This window comes from Perissodus microlepis, chromosome 6, assembly GCF_051167445.1.
Source record: "Perissodus microlepis isolate ML-2025 ecotype Zambia chromosome 6, ASM5116744v1, whole genome shotgun sequence".
Lineage (NCBI taxonomy): Eukaryota > Metazoa > Chordata > Actinopteri > Cichliformes > Cichlidae > Perissodus > Perissodus microlepis.
In genome coordinates, this window is record NC_140466.1 from 38165484 (window position 1) to 38185059 (window position 19576).

Here is a 19576-nt window from a genome sequence, read left to right on the forward strand (position 1 = left end):
TGTCACAGGACCATAACCCTGCTGTTCTCATGCACCTTTGGTGCTGTCTCCCATCAGGGCTTGGGACTTCCAGTCCATAGATGCTCCTGTACACCATCTTAGTCACTTGATTGTGCCTTTCAGTGTATGAGTCACAGTTGGAGAGTCTCAGTCTTGTTGGCTGTGGTTGACCCCTGCCTCTGGTCCTTGTGCTGCCACGACTAGAGTTTTGTGCTGTTGTTTAGGCTGGCCTGTTCTAGCTCATTGGTAGTTCTTCATGCTGTTTTTTTTTTTTTTTTAGTTATCAAGTAATAGTAATATTTCAAGTAATATCCTTGTAAAGTTTTTGGCTGTTCCATCAACCATAGATATGACAAACCTTTCATATCTCTTTTTAGCCATTGTCATTCTCACTGTCTAGAGTAACTTAAAGCTTACTTCAGTGAAAGCAAGCGATACATGATCCAAAAAGCCGATGTGAGAAAGATCTAGTACATCCATCAATGTCAAACGATCTCTTTTAAGTGTTCTCTATCCTTACTTCAGTAACTCCGCTTGAATCAAATACTTCATGTAAAATCTTTCATATCGATTTAGAAAGTGATAGAAAGGGTCAAAAATCAAATTTTTAAAAAACTTAAGTGGTTTCAAGCCAAAGATCTCACAGGAAGTGTTTGATGTGAGTTTTAAGAAAATGAATACAGCTAGAACTGTGCAGAATAGACCGATGTAGTAACATTGGCTAACTGGAAATAATAACACTTACATTTGCCTTAACATGTTTTGTGAGGCTCAGACAGGAAGTATGCTAGCTCTGAAGATGACAATGTGCAACAGATGAACAGACTGACAATAGGTCGCTCCATCATCCTGTTTTATTCACAGCAGGTTTGAAGGAAACAAATTCATTTGGACTCATACACACATGCTCATCAAAACCCCAAAAAGTCTCTCTCTCTCTCTCACACACACACACACACACACACACACAGTGGTATGGTAGGCACACTGTAGTGGAGAGCTCAGATGTGTCGTCTCTGATAGTCGATCCAAAGTAGGCACTTCTGAAGCAGACAGTGATGATCGTTAATGCTTCTGTTCTCTGGCGAGCCTGACGCTGACCGCTGCAGTCACATCACATTAATCCAACTGTGCTTGTCACCATATGTACACCATTTATGCCTTCTGATTAGTGTGGGAGTTAAGAATGACTATGGCTGCACATGTTAGATTAATCAATCATTTCAGAAGGGCAAATTATTGCAATGCCAGCTCATTAGTTTCATACCAGGAGATTTATCTTGGAAACAAGCTGCTTACAAAAGCCATCACACAGACTAGGAGAGTAGATGAATATTTGCATTTGGGAGTCGAATGGTTCCAAACAGCAGCCTGTCAGCCTGTAGTGTTCTTACTGCTGCAGAGACTGATCTGTGACTGCATCTGGACAGGTCGCTTGCTTCGTGTGACAGGAGCTCTCGGTAGCTGAACAGTGAGGAAGAGAAAATCTGATCAAATCTGATGTCAAGAAGAAAACTCCGCTAGCAGAAGGAGGGGAGAGCTGTAAGCACTTGTTACTTTTACCCCTGTGGGGAGTTGTGATACAATATTGCAGCATCAGAAGAAGGTATTCTGGATGACAGGTTTAATCAGATTTTCTCTTCCATCTTCGCAGAAAACTAACTAACAGCTCACACAGACTGGAAGATGCAAAAGTTAACAGCTGATATTCATGCTTCACATCCTGCAAACTCTCTGCATCAGTTTAGCGAGTTCTGCGCCACTGTCAAGCATCACAATGACCAGGATCTGACTGGGCTGAAGAAACTGCATGACCAAACTGTTTTAAGGTGGAAGTTAAACCTTTTGAAGTGAATCTTGTCACTATGTCCACATACTGAAATTAAACCTTTCTCTCAGCTACTGTTGTTATTATTTTTTTGGAGTACAAAAAAGTAAGCAAATAAACCCAAAAGCAGCTGATCAAAGAGGATTGGAATAGTGTTAACATGGAACAGGAACCCTGTTGATTTTTTTAAGCGATAAGAATGACCCCTCCCAAGCTCTCCAAGTATGCAAAAGGGTAATCTGCCGAGCATGCGGTGTTGATAAAAATCCTGTCAGCTCCAGCATTGCAGACTGCTGGAGGAAAAAGCCTAACACAGTATAGAATGTTTCCGGAGAAAGAAAAATAAATTACCCCCAAATTTCATAAGAATAATCCACATCCTGCCCTCCCACTAAAACAGTAATAATTTATTTTTTTATTTTCTATTGAATTGCACACACTGCGATGAGGTGGCAACAGTTTTTCACCAGGCGCTGTGCGTTTCTGAACAGTCTCTGAAGCACCGGTATGCTGCTGCTCTTCTCCCATACTTGCATTTTTGGTCCCTTTGGGCCTCTTCCAGCCTCAGCCAGCCCACCATCGGCCCCCGGGGGTCAGGCTCCCATAACTGCTGAGGTAAGGTCAGTTCTGGAGATCCGGATTCCATCCTCCATCACCTCTTCTGCTCCCAGACCTCAACCATGTTCAGGTCGAGCCTCTCGAGGCTCTTCAGCCCCTGGATGTTCTCGGTGTAGAACGCCACGTCTACCACCACCAGCCTGCAAACACGAGCCACAGCTTACAGCTTTGAAAGTGTCAAAGACATGAAAGATGGGGAACAGCTATGCTCTGACAAAAAGCAGTTTATAACCTCCTAAGACCTGAACTCTTCCACAGCATGCATTTTTAATTTCTCTTTGATATTTGGTCACATTGGGGCCCGATGAATGTAAAAACAAAGAATTACCAGATTTTTTTTTTACCTTATTTTTGTTTTTAAGAAAAATGAGAGCCACATATGAGGATATTCTTTTAAAATTGGCAGCAATGATTTTGGCACCGTGGCAGCTGTCACTGACACACACACCAATCACCTCCGTTAATTCCAAAACTAACTCACAGAAGTGGAACTCTAAATTTGTGTGTCAGGTTTGTTAAGTACAATTCTAGTACCTTAATATAGCAGATATAAAGACATGTCAAGTATTCATGTAATGTTCAAAATTCTCTTTCAATAAAATGTGAAACAACGGGGAACACCAACAGGAAAAGAGGTGTTACTTCTCTTCAGAGCGAAGCAGGAAGTGCTGCTCTGTCATATCAACATACTCCAATCATTAGCTGGTTTTCAGGGCAGTGCTGCACACTTACCCATGCTGCGGTCCTCCATCATTAATGACTCCAAGCCGAGCCAGCTGCCTCTTCAGATGCATTTTGAAACTGGCATTGATCCTCAGAAACAGCATCTGTATATGGATACACAACTCTCAAGTCTCTCATCAACAAGCTGTCACAGACACAGTGTAGAGAAAACAAAAAGAGATCTCACCTGTGTCTGTTCTTCAGGTAAAAGTTCATAAATGGCTTCGTGCATCTTTGCCATCTGCTTACAGATGTTTCTGAAGCAGGCTGAGGGCATCGGAGCCTTCACTTCATACTGAGGACATAAAAGGATACGGCTGAGATCATGTGATTCTGTGCACATTTGGAATACAACAATTTAAAATACACAGAGCTGAAATATTCTGAGAAAGTGCATTACACATGTCAAAAAGTCATAAATTCTGTACTAATAAAGGACAGAAATCGATACCTGGCCATCAGGTATACACTGCAAGTATAATTTAGTAGGTTAGATTATTGGTTATTTGTTTGTTCTATTATCTAATAGCAATGATTCTATTAAGTCTACATTCATTCAATACTATAAAGTAAAAAAAAAAGGATTAACACAACTAACCAGTGTTGGTCAAGTTACTTGAAAAAAGTAATCAGTAACTAATTACTGATTACTTACCCAAAAAAGTAATCCCGTTACTTTACTGATTACTTATTCTCAAGAGTAATTAATTACTTAGTTGCTTAGTTACTTTTTAAAAACACGATTTACAACCTGAATAGGTAATAAAGTGATAGATCTGTCAGGCCAATTCTACTTTTTCTGCATAATCCATCACAAAATGGAATCAAATGGAAAAGTCCCTTTTTAAAACTTGTTTTATTAGTTTTAATCTTAACTTTATGCATCAAGCCAAAAATTTAATTATATGCAACATTCTCTGACTTGAATAAATTAGTTTAACATTTAAACCTATTTTCTGCACATTCCAGCACATAAAATATATTTTTTTTGTGTTTATACTCACTCTTTCAAATAGATGCAAGTAAAACACAGCAGAAAATAAATAAAGTCACAGACTAGCGGTCCTGTTGCTCTATTTTCACCTGTAAAACAGGAGCAGGGTAGGCGGAGGTTTACCCTGGTGCAGGTGTGCCGCAGCGGTCAGTGGAAGAATCCGCGAGTTTCTCTGTGAATTTCCCATTACGTGGTAGCGCACTCGGTGCTTGCTTGGAAGCTTGGGGGTTTTTTCGCTGTAAAAAGAAGTTTTCTTCCCACGCACAACGGACGCTAATGTTTTTGTCACTTTTTATGGAATCAAACTCAAAGTAAGGTCAGTACTTCCACGCTTTAAACGCTGCACGCTCATACTCTCTCCTGCACTCGATATATTATCCATTGTTGATCTGCACACAGCTGTTGTCACGAACGTCGCACTCGCTTACGTCACATTCTTGCAAAAAAATCACGGTTTTAGTAACGCAGTAACGCAGCGTTCCTACGGGAAAGTAACGGTAATCTAATTACCGTTTTTGCAATAGTAATCCCTTACTTTACTCGTTACTTGAAAAAAGTTACAAGTAACGCGTTACTGCCCATCTCTGCAACTAACTGTGGAAATATTAGGCCTACACAGTGGGCAACTGCCTGAATCTCATTACAACTGAAAGTCCTCTGTAAATAGAGATTATTTTTATGCTTGCATAAAATTTAAAACCATTCATAAAGTGTTCTCGTGTTCCCTGCCCTCATCTTACCTTTGATAGAACCTTCTCAAACAGACTGTCCATGATGGCCACCAGCTTAGCAGAGATCTCTGCTATGTGATCGTTGTAGTCCTGCAACACAACAAACAGCCTCAGCAACACAACTCACATCGAGCTGAAATCTTTGGAGATTTTGTCATGACATTTTATTTTTTTTTAACTCTTCTCTCAAACTTTTATTTAGCCAGGAAGTCAAGAGGCCACACTTAAAGTGCTGATGCTGAGTGTTACCTTGGTGATGTGATCAAAGTGTCTGAGAACACTGAATTGTTTGGGCTGCAGTTTGGTCTCAAAATGAGCTCTGATGATGGGAATGTAGTGAACCACCAGCTGCAGACAGCGTGAAGCTAATGCTACAACACACACAGTTAACAGTAAAAATCAGCATTCTCAACCATTAAAAGTTGCTTCACATACTGAAAAAACAGGTCTACTTGTAAGCAGTGTGTGTAGCAGGTGTTATATACCAAGGTTTTTGGTGGTGATGGTCTTGAGGCCGACGATCTGCAAAGCTCCGGCTCCCAGAACCAGCTGGCAGCTCCGAGAGTTGAAGTGCTGCAGAAAGACAATCCAAGAAAATTCAGTAAACACCACAACTCTAAACCTAAGGCTAGCATACCAGCATGTCAGAGCTGTGTCAAATGTAAACATTTCAGTGTTGTGATCAAATTGTCTCTAGGCAACAAAGTCTTTTCCTGTTTACTAACTACAAGAGGATGAACTAACGTAGGATCGTGTGATTTGAGTGCTGTTGAGTTTCTGACCTTGAGGAGGTCTGCCAGACGCGTCAGCATGTCTGTAGAGATGGATGGGATGTCATTGACACACTGGCAGTATTCTAAAAAGATCCGGATCAGCAGCAGAACCGTCCTGAAGGAACACAAAGGCTACTCAGAAAATCTTTTAAAATTAAATGTTCACATTTAAAAGCATTTGCGCTGTCTAACTTCCAACTTTAATGACAGTTGTTTTCAATGTGAGGACAGAACAATATTTAAAATCATGAAATATGTGATTTCACCTACCCAACAACTGCATATTTCTGCCCGTTGACAAGCAGAAACTCTGTGGGTTTCCTGTCATCGGGACCTGGAATGGGAAAACGAATGTTACAAATAATAAAGCTGTTCTTCTTGTGCTGTGATGTTTCTCTGTTACACTGTATGCAAGCTGTGGAACCAAGCCTCAGTGCATCACTAGAAATCTCCAAGCACCTGGAGCCTCTAACAACAACCCAGCTTCTTAAGTGTAATTTAAGTCTGTCTGCATACATGTTTCTGTTCAAACTGGAGGAGGGGGAGACTGCTGCTGCAGTGAACAGGTTTCATTGGTTTTAACACTCTGTTTCACTACAACTCTTTGTATGTTACAAGTTCGCTCTTCTCTGCGCCTGCTGACAGACCAAGAACAGCACAAGCAACACCAAGCAGACACACGACTGCACTTTAACATAAATTCTGCTTCATGTGGTCCGTTAGGGAAATTAATTGCCCGACCCTCACCCAACAGGTCTCATCAGATAACTGCCTCTCAGGGAGTTCTTTTTTCCCCACTGCTGCCAAGTGCTACTTATAGGGGACTGTCTAATTGTTGGGATTTTCTCTCTAATGTTTGGGGGTCTTATAAACTCCTTGACTGGACTGAACTGTGAACCTTTACTTCTTTACCCATTTTCTTATTTTACATCAAAGTCAGCATATATATGCAATGTGTGCGTAGGTTACTCTGTAAGTAGTCAAAACATTTCAGAACTGTATAACTAAAACTACAGAAATTACAAATAAAACCAGGTTAATGAGGATTTTCGGACAGTGGAGTCTGATACCTGGGATTTTGCGCTCTGGTAGTGATATTCTACCATTAGCAATGGAGTTCACCAGATCCTGAAACTCAGCAGGAACCTCAGCCTGCTTCCAGCGCTCATTATCCAACAGCAGGCTGCAGGGGCACAAAAACAAACTTCAGCACCTACACTGCTACATTACAGGAGTAAGACCAGATACACACTCAAATTCAACCATGAAACTAAACCTTCACTCACTCACACAAACAGTTATCATATTTAAAAGCAAACCTTCTCATCCTGAAAACAATGGTACTGCAGGTTACCTGAGTTTGGTCTTGCGTTCTTCGTGGAAGCGGTGGACGAAGCGGTTGGCCTGGCTCTGCAACGCGCCCCTCAGGGAAACGCTTCGCCTGCCACAGAGCTCCTCTGTGTCCCTGACAAATCCCTCCACTGCCTGTGAAAGACAAACGAACTCCGCTGAGGTCAGACGCTCCAGAGATCCATCCTGTTAAACGTAAACACAAACACTTCAATTACATTTTCAGGTTTATCCTTTTCCATAGAAAACCTCAAATACAGACACATGTACACCATACCTTGGCTCGGGCTGTGAGCACTTTGACGCAGCGGTCATGGCTGATGTCGGAAGCCGTGTACATGAGCTCCTGGAGGTTGTTTATCACAAGGTTCAGCTCAAAGTCAGTGGGCATCATGTTCTCACCAGGCCTGAACACAAACACACTCACTGTTAACAGGCTGAAGAAACAAGTCAAAGGTTTCACAGCTTTAATCCCTCTCAGTCATTTTCACTTTTGGTTAAATCATTTTTGTTCTTTATCTTGGGCAACAACACTTCCATTTTTGTTTTAAGAGAGCCAGTCTCTACATTTAATAGAGAACTACAGGAGATTATAAGCCACTACAGTCCACATCACTCTGTAAGATCTGCTGCCACTGATTTTCAAGTCCAGTTCTCGTGTAAGTTATGCGTGTTTGCCATTTTCGTAGAATCAACTAAAGAAATGAGAGCATCCTGTGTTTTAGTGAGAGGCGACCAGTAACAAAGTATCTAAAATGCAGTCATAACACTGGTTCATCCCTTTTTTTATGCTTGAATAATTCACGGGTCAATGTTAAGTAGCATCACAAACAAAAAGTGTTTTTCGCAAAGTGTTCTGATACAGGAGCCGAACTGAAAAAGAGAGAAAAAGCACCCAATGTCTAAAGAAAAGCTCCTTCAGAAAGCCTGGAGAACTGCTGCTCAAGACAACTTTAATTACAAGAAAATCTGTCTTGTTGGAAGGCTCAAGACTTTTGAACAAAACTGTCACTTTACGGTTTGATGCTGTTTTCAGTAAATAAGAAGACCTGAATTGCAAAAAAAGGAAAATGCAACAGCTTTTTAAAAACCAGATGTCAGTTAGTGGCTATGGTGCAACGGGACTGCAATTACCATGATATTTTTGTTTTCAAAAAGAAAAAGAAAAAAGAAGAAGAAGAAAAACTTAAGAGTGACATACATGAAGCTCTGCTCTCTGCTGGCAGACATTTCTGTAGCCCCAGAGTCACTACTGGCAGTCTCCACCCGGCCCTGCTGGCTCCTGAATCCTGCTGCAGAGCACTGATCCTGGGCTGCCGGCACTACTCGCTGTTGTTTCTGCTCCTGCTGTTTCTGCTGGGCATCATTTAAAGCATCACTGATGAACAGGCCTTCATGGGTGAGGTAGGCCAGCTCAGCCTCTCCCTGCAGGAGTGACGGGACCTGAGAAGCCTCTTGGCCGGATGGTTCTGAACAGGAGTCCTCCAGGAGACGGGTTTTCTGGTTTGACTCCAGAACCTCTAGAACCACATTCCTGATCACATTCATAGTGGCCTAGCAAACAGGCAGTTGGGTAATAAGGGGTGCAATTAGATTCAGTTTGTTGAATTCACACAAAGAATATTTTTACCTGCATCAAATGTTGGATAATGTTTGTGATGTGTGAACCATCTTCTGAAGTCTAGCAGACTAAAAATAGGAGCTCTGTACCAGGAGCTGTTTTGACTAACCTTGATTCTCTGCAGGAAGAAAAGGAAGCTCTCAAAGACATTTTTCAGCAGGTCAAACCACTGAGGGAATGTCATCAGACGCATTTGGTCAGCAAGCCTTGAGAAACACAAATGCACACATGTACAGCGAGTCTCCATGAGGTTCAACTTGGACTGATATTTTCTTTGTTTACAAAGTCAATGTGCTCATTAAACATTAATACAACCAGTGGTATTAATCACATTGTTCCAACTTACTTAACAACGACTTCAGCATCAATTTCTTCTATCTGCACAACACTATCTGCCACACACTGCAAACACAAAAAGGTTTCTATTACATGATAAATCGCAGCTGGATCGCTGTTATTTAATGCAGCGCTTAGAAACAGATAAAGACTGGACTGTGTCAGGAGGAGTCAGAAGTCACACCTGAGAGACGATTGCCTTGGCCGCTACGATCATCTCATCACTGTAAATATCCAGAAAATCCAGCTTCCGCTGCCGCAGCAGGCCGAACACCAGCGACTCCAGACGCTCCTAAAATCCACAGACAAACGCACCAGAAAATACAGAGTCCTAAAACACTGACATGACCGGGCAGCAGGGTTTCAGAAAGCTGAGATGAATTTAATATGACACCGAAGAATTCAATTACGTAATCACATTCAAAGATTAAAAACTAATACTGATACTCAGCATGAGCAGAGCTACACAGCTGTATATAATTGTTTCTGTCAGACTATAATAATGACTTGCTGCCACCAGTTTCATTACTTAGAATCAGATTCTACATTTTGTTTGATGTAAGTGAAACTAAAAGCAAAAGCACATTCAAAATGACAAAGAAATATAATTTAGTCTTTCAATATTAAGCATCACACTGATGACAGGAACAGAAACGTTGATGTTTTGTGTGTGTAGATGTAGCATGAATACTTATATTTATCATGTATACAGAGATGTATGCAAATGTAAATGGCAACCGCACATTCCCCAACAGTTGTCGTTATCAGTCATCTTCTAAACATGACCATCCTGAAATCTATTAGACCCTTTGTGTTGAAGGTGATTGTTCAGACCTTCTCCAGAACCTGCGGCTCATCTCTCAGGCTGCGGTTCAGGTCACTGTGAGCGTACATACTGAAGTCCTCCACCATCATCTTATCAATTAGCTTCTCTAGCTCGCACAGCTGGGAGCCCAGATGTCTGAGAGATGCAAACACAGCATTGTACATCTATCTAATAGGATACAGCTGCTCTGTTGGCAGCTTGTAGAACATCAATTTCAGACATCACAACAAAAACTATCCTAGTAAAACTGATCCAGTAAACACACTCTCACCTGAAGCTGTGGATTCCCTGCAGCTCTTGCTGGAGCACCTCCTTAGTGGTGGCGATAAGTTCCAGTGCTCCAACAAACTCAGAGGTGGAGAGCAGCAGCTGTACAGTGGGCTGTGTCTGATGCACTGCGGCCATCAGCTTCAGCTTGTTGTGCAGCTTCACGCAGTTGTTGCGAGTCAGGGCGGTGCAGAGAGCCTGGAGAGGTCCTTGGCACATGACCTGGTCCATGGCAGCTGTACGGCCCCGAAGGACGGCCACGGCATGCTGCGTCTCCTGCAGCTGGTCCTGCAGCTCATGCTGCGACGACATAGCATGGAAAAACGCTTCGGAACGCAGCGAGATCTGTCGAGCAATGCTCACCTCCACCACATCTAGGTAGTGGCTGAGCTGGAGGAAAAAGAACATCATTTGATTAACTTCTACATATGAAGGTCGCTGGTTTAACTGATCTAAACTAATGACTGATGAGCACAAAAGTGCAAATCAACAACTATCCTGTTTGATTAGGATCCTGTTAACTGTAAGCAGTTAATCACATGACACATGATCGATACTAAACCTCCACTGCGGTTATATTCTACTTGTCATAAGTTTTAAATATCTTCAGGTAAATTAACTGAACAATAACAATATGCATTTCATCCTTAAATATATAACAACAGACGTCTAATTTCTGTGTTTAGATCACGTCCATCAAATACAATTATAAATAAATTACAATTATCCATCATTTTTCTTAACCTCTCCAGTCAACACCAACCAGTGACCTTTTAGAAATCATCTTGGTAACACCTCAAGGTAGTTAACTTATAGAATGTATCTACAGTAACTTTAATTTCACTCCTCATCAAAAGTGACTGGACCGGTGAGTCTACAACTCCTGCTAGCTTTCCCTAAAATAAAGATTCAACGATATTTTGCTCCCTGGATGTTCTGTTTGTATCACCTGTGCTATTACAAAATTTCCTGGAGTGCCACCTGTCTTTCTTGTAAAACTGAGAAAAGCAGAAAATACTCACAGATGTAGAAGCTAAAGGAATTTAAACAAGTATTTAACAAAATTGCTATTAAAACTTATTAGTATTATTATTTTTAAGTTCCTTTTGTTCTTTTGTTATGCTACAAGGCCCCAACACCAAACTACCTCTTACTGGTCAGTGGTTGCTTCTTGTTTAGGTTGCGATTAGCTGTTTAGACAGATAAACATGCCAGTGTCAGAGCCAAAACCACTGTGTTTGTGGATGTGTAAAATTCAACACAAACAGCAGGGGGGGCAGGAGCACCCTGAATTCAGCCCTCTGCAGGTTGATCATTTTCATTCCCATCAAACAATGGCATCCTTTATTCCCTACATTTCCCAGTCCATATCAGTACAGATACTCAGCATGATGCTTTTCTCCATTGTGATCTGATGTGTTTTCAAAGGAACATTCTATATAACTGCCTTGGGGTGTTACCAAGATGGTTTGAAAGGAACACTTTGAAAACACATCAGTGCAGGTTAACTCTCGAGCTACAGATCGCCCTCCCTGGGTGATCTGTATGTGTTGATGAGAATTTACCTTTTCCTGGAGCAGTTTGGAAGAAGCCACGTCTCTGCTGCTCTTCCCCCCAGCATTGTTAAAGTGTGACCAGGGAAGGACCATGTTGAAGGTAGCCGGGTCCTCAAGAGCAAAGTCGGGCTTCATGAAAATCTGACAATATAAAGCACAGTGAGACAGTGAAGCAGCAAGGTCACTCTGGAGACAGCCTGTTGTCACAATAGTGTCACTATCATGTCTAAGCTAATAAATGAGACATGCTTAGTTGCAAGTGTCAAAAGAGTCACAATGTGTTTGAGTCCACAGCTAAAATAATACAACGGAAGTGCATTAGAGCATTGGCCACACTGTCAAAGTTAAAGGGAAAGAGAAATCCAAAAAGAATCAGAAAGAATATTATGCATGTTTGCATAATTACCTTCGGGACTTGCTCCAGCTCAGTTCTGGATTTGTCTGGAATAAGCAACAAAAGCTCTAAATCACTATCGGTTACAGTAGTTATGTTTAAAAGTCAGAATATCCTTTTGTATTGCTCAGCTAATTAAAAGGTATGCATTTGTCACAATTATTACTAATTAGATAAAATATGGTCAGATTAATAAAGTTTAGTTTCTAAGACTGACACTAGAGTGTGCTCTGTACAAACTAAACAATAAAAATAAAAAAGACAGGAAACTTGTGAAAAGTGCAGCAAGCAGAGAAATGTGTTTATCAGATCAAGTTCTGAAATGTGCATTAAACGCATAAAATATTGTTTTGGAAGCAAATCAAAAGAAAGATAATAAAACCCGTGTGTTAAACTGTAAAAACCCTTAAATCTATTAAAGAGCCAAGGTTCAGGACCAAACTGCGCTCACATACTCTTAATGTGTGGTATAGTCAGATGTGACAGTGTATATGTATACACTGTAGCCTGCATATTTGCATCTGAAGTCATTGTGTGCTGCCAATCTTATCAAGAAAAGAGGATACAGGCAGTCAGAGAGTCCTGCAGCAGCTGGTTAATAATTCATACCTTGGTTGGTGGTGATACTAGAGACAGCGTCGACATCATCTTTGTTGGGGCAGATCGTCTTGCAACGTTCATGGATTCGTTCCCTCTAAAAATGAAATCATGAAATCCAAAAAGGAAGTTCAGGATTTTTGGCCCAGCCCGCTCTCTGTAAAGCTAACATGATCGTTACGCACCAGGAAAAAAAGGCTTGAGTGAATCACAGAAGTCAAGTTTGATGATACAAACTAACAAAGGTTACAGCTGTGGGTCATTAGAGAAGAACAAAGCAACACACTGAACAAGAAATCAGATGCATGAAACCCGTAGGAGGAAGTGAAAACAAAGCTACAATAACATTTCTAAAAACTAGATGACTCTTACAAGAACAGAAATGCACTGTCAGAAGTGCAAGAGATGTTACACCTCAATCTCACCACACTCAGCTGGTAATAAAAGTAATAAAAGACTAAATGAGGAACAGAAACCTTCTGTAAGAACTTTTTTTTGCCACTTGAGGCATTATAAAAATGAAGTAGCACAGGCCAAGACAATTTAAGAATTTAAAAACACATAAGAACTTTAAAACCTATTGTATTTTATTTTCATTATTTTAATTGTTTGTAGAATGTTTGTTGACAACATTAAAGCATCAGCTGCATTTCAAGACATCTATTCTACTTGAAACATGACAGCCAGTAAAGGAAGGTTTTATCCAACACATTAAGGTGTGTTTGTACTGTATCGAGACTGGATTCCCTTTAAAACTTTGAATCTTGAATACAAACGTACAGCTGCTGTCTCTTAAACACAAAGACATTCCTCACTGGGGCTGGGTTAATGATGAACGTAAGACTATCTCAATACGCCATTTTTACTCACGTCACTTCCATAATTGTTTAAGCACACTAGTCATCCTACCCACAGCGCTCTGGATTTGGCTTGGTTACCAGTTAACTTCTGTAAATCAAACCCTACTTTACTATTAAACAATAAATTACTATCAGTAACCATGTATGTTATTGTTCATATCTATACATAACTGCAGTTGTCATGTTTCCTCCAGTAGAAGCTATCAGTTAGAACTAATGTAGCTTAACTGTGAGGCAAAACAAGAACAGCAAATCTCAGCCAAATGCCAGAGTAACAAATGAGTGCATGTACAAGAAAAAAAAAGAAAAATCAACATGAAAACCCCTGACTGGTTAAAGTGAAAATCACATATTTAACATACAGACTTAGACACATCTTTCCATCACAACAGTTTTGGCATCAGTACTTCTATTGCTTTTTAATTTAGTAAACTCCTCTAGGAAATGCAAATGCCTCCAGTATTCAGGCTGTTTGAATTCCTGAGATTTAAAAAAAAAAAAGCAGATCAGGTCCAGCTTTATTCAGACATTTTCATCTTTTCTTCTTCTATAATGCCACCTTTGTTCTAAATGGTGGGGAAAATACAGCAGCTGCTCATCAGCGGGAGACAGTTGCATTGTTTGCACAAGATCCATGCACAAGATTTCTTAAACTAAAGCTCTTAGTTAACAGATGCATTTCAAGACTTCTACTTTACATGTCCTGAGCAAAAAAAGGCTACAAAGTGAAACTGCCTCAGATTCTTGACACACCCAAAACAAGAGAAATGTAGAATCTTTCTCAGGAACCCCAAAAGGTTGATTGTAGGGTTTTCACTGGGAGAAACGTTTCGTCACTCATCTAAGTGACTTCTTCAGTCTCAGCTGACTGCAGGTTTCCCCAATCAAGACTTTCTCAAGAACAAAAATATCCTAATAGTATCTTTAACATTGACTCCACACAGATCTGAGCTGCAGTGATACCGACTTGTCAACAAATCATAAATGCTCTTAATAATTCGCTCTAGGTATTACCTGAGTCATCTCTTGCAGGTAGGGCCCAAAGTGCTCCTTGGTGATGTTGGGGAGGCAAAATGAGGGCATCACCTCCATCTCGGTGAAGTCCAGCCCCCATGTTTTAGTGAAAAAGTCAGATTCCCTTTTGGCGAGCCGAGGGTCATTCAGTGCAGCTGGGAGGTTGACCTTCGAGCTATAAACTGTCCATCGGTCGTGCTCCGCCACCACAGATGGGCCATTACACAGGCCCTGCCCCTCACCTGGAGGACCACATAGAAATAAAGTCAGTGCTTTCATTTTCTGCGGAGAACAACAACTCATAATTTAAGCATCTGGCCTGCCATGGTTTCTTGGTTTTGTTTCCATGTTCCTGAACTTAAATCACAACCGTGGCCCAGGTGAATGCAACAAACAGCAACATCACAAGCACAGCAGTAAATCAATGCACAACATATTCAGATAAAAACTGCAAGACGCTGTGTTTTCCTGCAGTGTCACAAATTTGTCTATTTAAAATTAATTTGTGTTCAATATGACAATGTGAAAGAAAGAGTGGGCTTTAGATAGCCAGTATGTAAATAAAAATGTATACTTAGAAAAATATTAGCATCACTGTTTATGTTTGTATGTAAACTTTAAATGACTGATGACCCTTAGCGCAGATGTATAGATGAACATCTAGATTTTCACCACCTTTTATAGACTATTTTCACTGTCTAACTGCAAAATATGTACACTTTCTGGTTATGTTCTACTGCTAAAAATGATGCCTATGCATGCCATTACACTGAAGTCAGTCATTCTTCCTACCAGTCGGCTCCTTCGGGCAGACGTCAGGCAAAGAGCGGATATGCCGGTAGCGAGGTGGGGAAGGATCTCTCTCCTTGTGATAGATCCCATCTCGGCCTCCGCTGCTGGGACGAGGCACTGGGGAGGAGCTGTGACTGGAGGCCATGTCATTGGGACGTGCCTCCCAGCAGGCTAGCTGGAAAAAAAAAGATGAAAACAGGGCTAGCATTAGATAGAGAAATCATAATCAGCACTATCAACTCCAAATCAGCAAAGTTCCAAACGAGTTATGTGGTCCATCTCTCTTAATACTTTGCCCAATCTGTAAAGAGTCACAGATGTTTTCAGAAGATTGATCTTGTAAGATGTTAAAGCCTCAATAATTTCATAAAGTCACTGGGCATTGTTTTTTTTTGTTTGTTTTTTTAAATACATAGTAATAGTGAGTCTTTGGGAACCATTTTTTGTAGTGGATGACTAGGGGACTTTCTGAAGTCTCTTCTCCCCGTCTCATTCCACATCTCTGCAGGTTTGTGGTTTCAAAATGATGATTTCTTGAAATTGGCAGCTTTTAGTATCACGTCTTCCCCTTCTGTTGTACACCATTAGTGATAGCAACACTACATTAAAAAAAACGATTGGTGGCTGAATCTAATTAACCTTTAAATTTGAGTGTTTTTAGACCCATTGCCACAGTCTGAAATCAAGCACATGACCATGCAGTCTGCCTTTACAAAGTTTTGTGAAAGAATGAATCATTCTAACAAGCTCAGAAAATTCAAGTGTGGTACTGCAAGAGAAGGCATCCTAGTCCAAGTCTTCCCTCCTAGATATGATCAACTGTGGGGGTACTGTAAGGGATGTTATTGCAAAGTGGAAGCGCTTAGGAATCACAGCAACTCAGCCTCAAAGTGGCAGACTGTACAAAGTTATACTGTGATTGCTAAGTGTTGAAGTGCATAATGTGTAAAAGTTGCCAATCTTCTGCTGACTCAGTAAATGCTGAGTAGCATGGGTTTCAATGGCTGAGCAGCTCTTGTACTTGTAATGTGTTGGTGTTCCTTTAGTTTTGCCATAAAGTCTTACACATTCATCTAACCAGCAAAAGATCCAAAGTTTGATCATGGGACAAGACACAAACCTCTTAATGGTTGCATCAGAAAGAACATCCAGTACAAAAAAATTCAATACAATGTGTTGAGCTACCTGCTATAGCGAACCCTTGTATATAACAGACAAATGAAAGGTAGCTTTTAGTGTAACTTGTTAGCTGCAGTAGAGAGCGACTATGTGTTCAGCTTGCCATGTACAAGGCAGACTAAAGTTACATCAAAATTTGTGAAGGGCCTCAATTTCAATACAAGTTCTACATCAAACTGACACAGAAACGTGCCCTGGTTCATCCACTGGTGCAAGCAAGTCTCCAGCTCTTTCTGTGTGGTAATGTACACAGTGGTTTTATGGGGGGGGGGGGGCTGGTACAGCTTTCAACAGTGCTGCATTAAATCTAAAAAGAGGTTTGAAATATTTATTTAGCTTTTTTAGATTAACAAGTTAACACTAAATTCATCTCAGTTCTCCAAAAACCAGAGAAAACATGGACTGTTTATAAAAGATGCATGTAACAACTGAGATAATAACATGCATTCATTTTGGAAACTACATTTGAAGGTTCAGTTAACACTTGCATGAGGCTGGTGACCTGTCCAGGGAGTACCTTGCTTATGCCCTAAGAGAGCTGGGATAGACTGCAGCCCCCCACAACCCTGAAATATAAGATACCATAACTGGATGAGTAGGTGAAGAGCGAGGTTATCAGCTAATGTTGGCAAACTACATCCAAAAACTGACTGATACAACACACACATACATATGTGCTATTAAATAAAAAGTAAAAGACTTTTTGTAGCTCTCTGATGTACTGTATAACATATCGAACAGTATCATTTATCATTTCATTAAAAATGCTCCAAATACACAAAAAACACAAATATGGAAAAGTCCTTTGGTTAAGTGACAAATTTAAGGCCTATCAACCTCCAGTCAGTAAGCTTACATACATCTGCAACGTGTTGAAAGTGCTCTCAGGTGTGCTTAAATTCTTTAAAACTTAATGCAGACATTTTCTGCAGCATCTGTAGCTGTAGCTGACATGCAAGCTGACAAAAAGCTGACCAAGGCAGCAACACCTGATCAAACACAAAATGCATCTAAACTTTGACCACATGTTTCATATTTGATGCTCTGCTGATTCAACTGGAAAAGGTACCCAGCTCCACCTGCCTGGGTCAACAGACCTGTGCTGCTTTTCGGCCGTCTTACAATTGTTATACAAGGAGAAACTACCTATAGGGTCAGTTTTGTGTACCACCCTGTAAAATTTGGACCAAAGCTGCCTTGGCCATGGAAGAACTGCATTTTTTAGTTTTACATTGGCTCCATTTCACAGCCCTGGTGGTTAACAACTGAAAGAAAACTGCTGGTTAAATGACAGCTGTAAACCAATGATATGTTGCTGTGCTAACAGTCAGTTGTAATCTGACTGCTCAAACTGTGGAGGTGTATGACCCTCTGCTGTTAATCCCATCACACAAATGAGAGGATTATAGATCTACGCGCTCCCCATTATTATTTGAACCGTTTTTAGCGCCTTCATATTGCTTTTACATTTTAAAAAAATGTTTTCAAAATATTAAGAACCATCTTAACACATAAAACTTCAGACTTGTCACAGATTCAAGCTCTCACAACCATCTTGGATCCTTGGCCCGTCTATCACCCACTGCAACTGCATGGAGCTAAAAATAGGAATGATTGCCCGATTCATCTTTTTGAAGACAGACTGCTTTGAAGGAATAGGAAGGAATGGCAGTAATATGGTGATTGCCAGAGATTAAAATAAGTATTATTTGAATTTATTTATGCAGGTACATCAGGTATATAACTGGCTAGTTCTTCACTATATGACATATAAGATATGTCAAGCAGTAACACTGAATCCCAACCATAAAAGAAAAAAAAACAAGCAGGAGCAGCTTATAACACCTTCCTCATTTATTTTCATCTGCCCCTAGAAAACCGTTGTAAAATACTCAAAAACAATAAATCATCAGCAAATTACAGTAAAACAAGAGCATAACTGCACAGAGATATTCTTGCTGAGATCATAAAAGCTCGGTTATATTTCTATGTTGACATGTTAAGTCCAAAGAAAAATTATTTACCGATTCTTAGAAATCCAAATTATTCAGGAATAGTTTTGGACGACATGTGTGGACAAAGAATACTTGTTTAAAAAAAACAGTGTGCACCATCCTATATTAGGATCTTATTAATTAATCAAGCTTTTAATCCTTTTCTCGGTATCAACAAAAGTGAAAGCACAATACCAAGGGGAGCCGCTGTATTGAACTCGATTCTACTTGTTTCAATCACATTATGGTCTACTCAGCGAGAACTGATTATTTTCAGACATAAACGTTGCCTTATAATGTAAATCTGAAACCCTAATATATTCCGGAAATTGTGCCAAGAAATAAACATGGCCTTAATGGCATTTTTTTAGTAATTAGCACCATTAATAAATTATACTATAAATTTCCTCGCCGAATAAAACATATCGTGATTATTTCTGAGGGGAGAAAAAACAGGTGTCACTTGTACTCATTTAATGTTTGATATTAAAATGTTTATGCTTTCGGCTGTCATCGTTGCTGTGCCTCCCATCGGGACAAGTAGATGTAACAGAAGCTAGGCAGCTAGCCTTAGCCTAGCTACAGTGCACGCATTGCTGGCAGGTGTTTTCATTACAACCGTTCACGCTGACAGTGAAGTCAATGCCTAACAGCAACATGAAACACACAAAACTAATTGCAGTTTTGTTGTCAGGGGCTGATGTGCTGCAGAATATTCGCGGCCTTATTAGCTACATGCTAGAGCTAACGCTACAGCTAATGTTGTCAACGGCAGTTACACGTAGACTAGCCAATGGTAGCAAGTTAGCCGGATAAGCTACCCCAACAGGCAACATAAAAACACCAAAGAAAGCCAGGAATGACAGGGGACCGAGAGGCTTCATTTGGACACCTACCTGTCATGTAAAATAAAGCGGACGGTGTGTCTTTTCTTCATAATCACAGTAGCACTAAAGGAAACGAGGGGAAAACAACAGGACTCACAGCAGTTAATACCGGTATACGGACCATCATGCACTGCTGGAAAGAGGAACATCAACGTCAGGTTCTTTATTTGCCTGTTTGCAAGTTTCAGTCTTCAAAGCTCGCTGCTGCCCCCTGCTAACTAAAGCTGAATCGGTCC

At 40.5% G+C, this 19576-nt stretch overlaps 1 protein-coding gene across 1 annotated transcript; it reads right to left on the reverse strand.

Moving 5' to 3' along the window:
* Positions 1-836: 836 nt before the first annotated feature.
* Positions 837-19534, reverse strand: vps54 (VPS54 subunit of GARP complex). The gene is made up of 23 exons (XM_084932284.1): positions 19350-19534; positions 15281-15455; positions 14489-14730; positions 12627-12711; positions 12030-12064; positions 11633-11764; positions 10072-10457; positions 9809-9935; positions 9159-9266; positions 8985-9040; positions 8748-8844; positions 8219-8571; positions 7295-7424; positions 7022-7203; positions 6738-6850; positions 5938-6001; positions 5677-5782; positions 5380-5467; positions 5144-5265; positions 4904-4984; positions 3357-3464; positions 3179-3273; positions 837-2586 (listed from the first exon to the last, which is right to left on the reverse strand). Exons 2-23 carry the CDS (start codon positions 15423-15425, stop codon positions 2481-2483), a joined length of 2961 nt encoding a protein of 986 aa, XP_084788410.1. The 5' UTR covers positions 15426-15455; positions 19350-19534; the 3' UTR covers positions 837-2480.
* Positions 19535-19576: the final 42 nt, after the last annotated feature.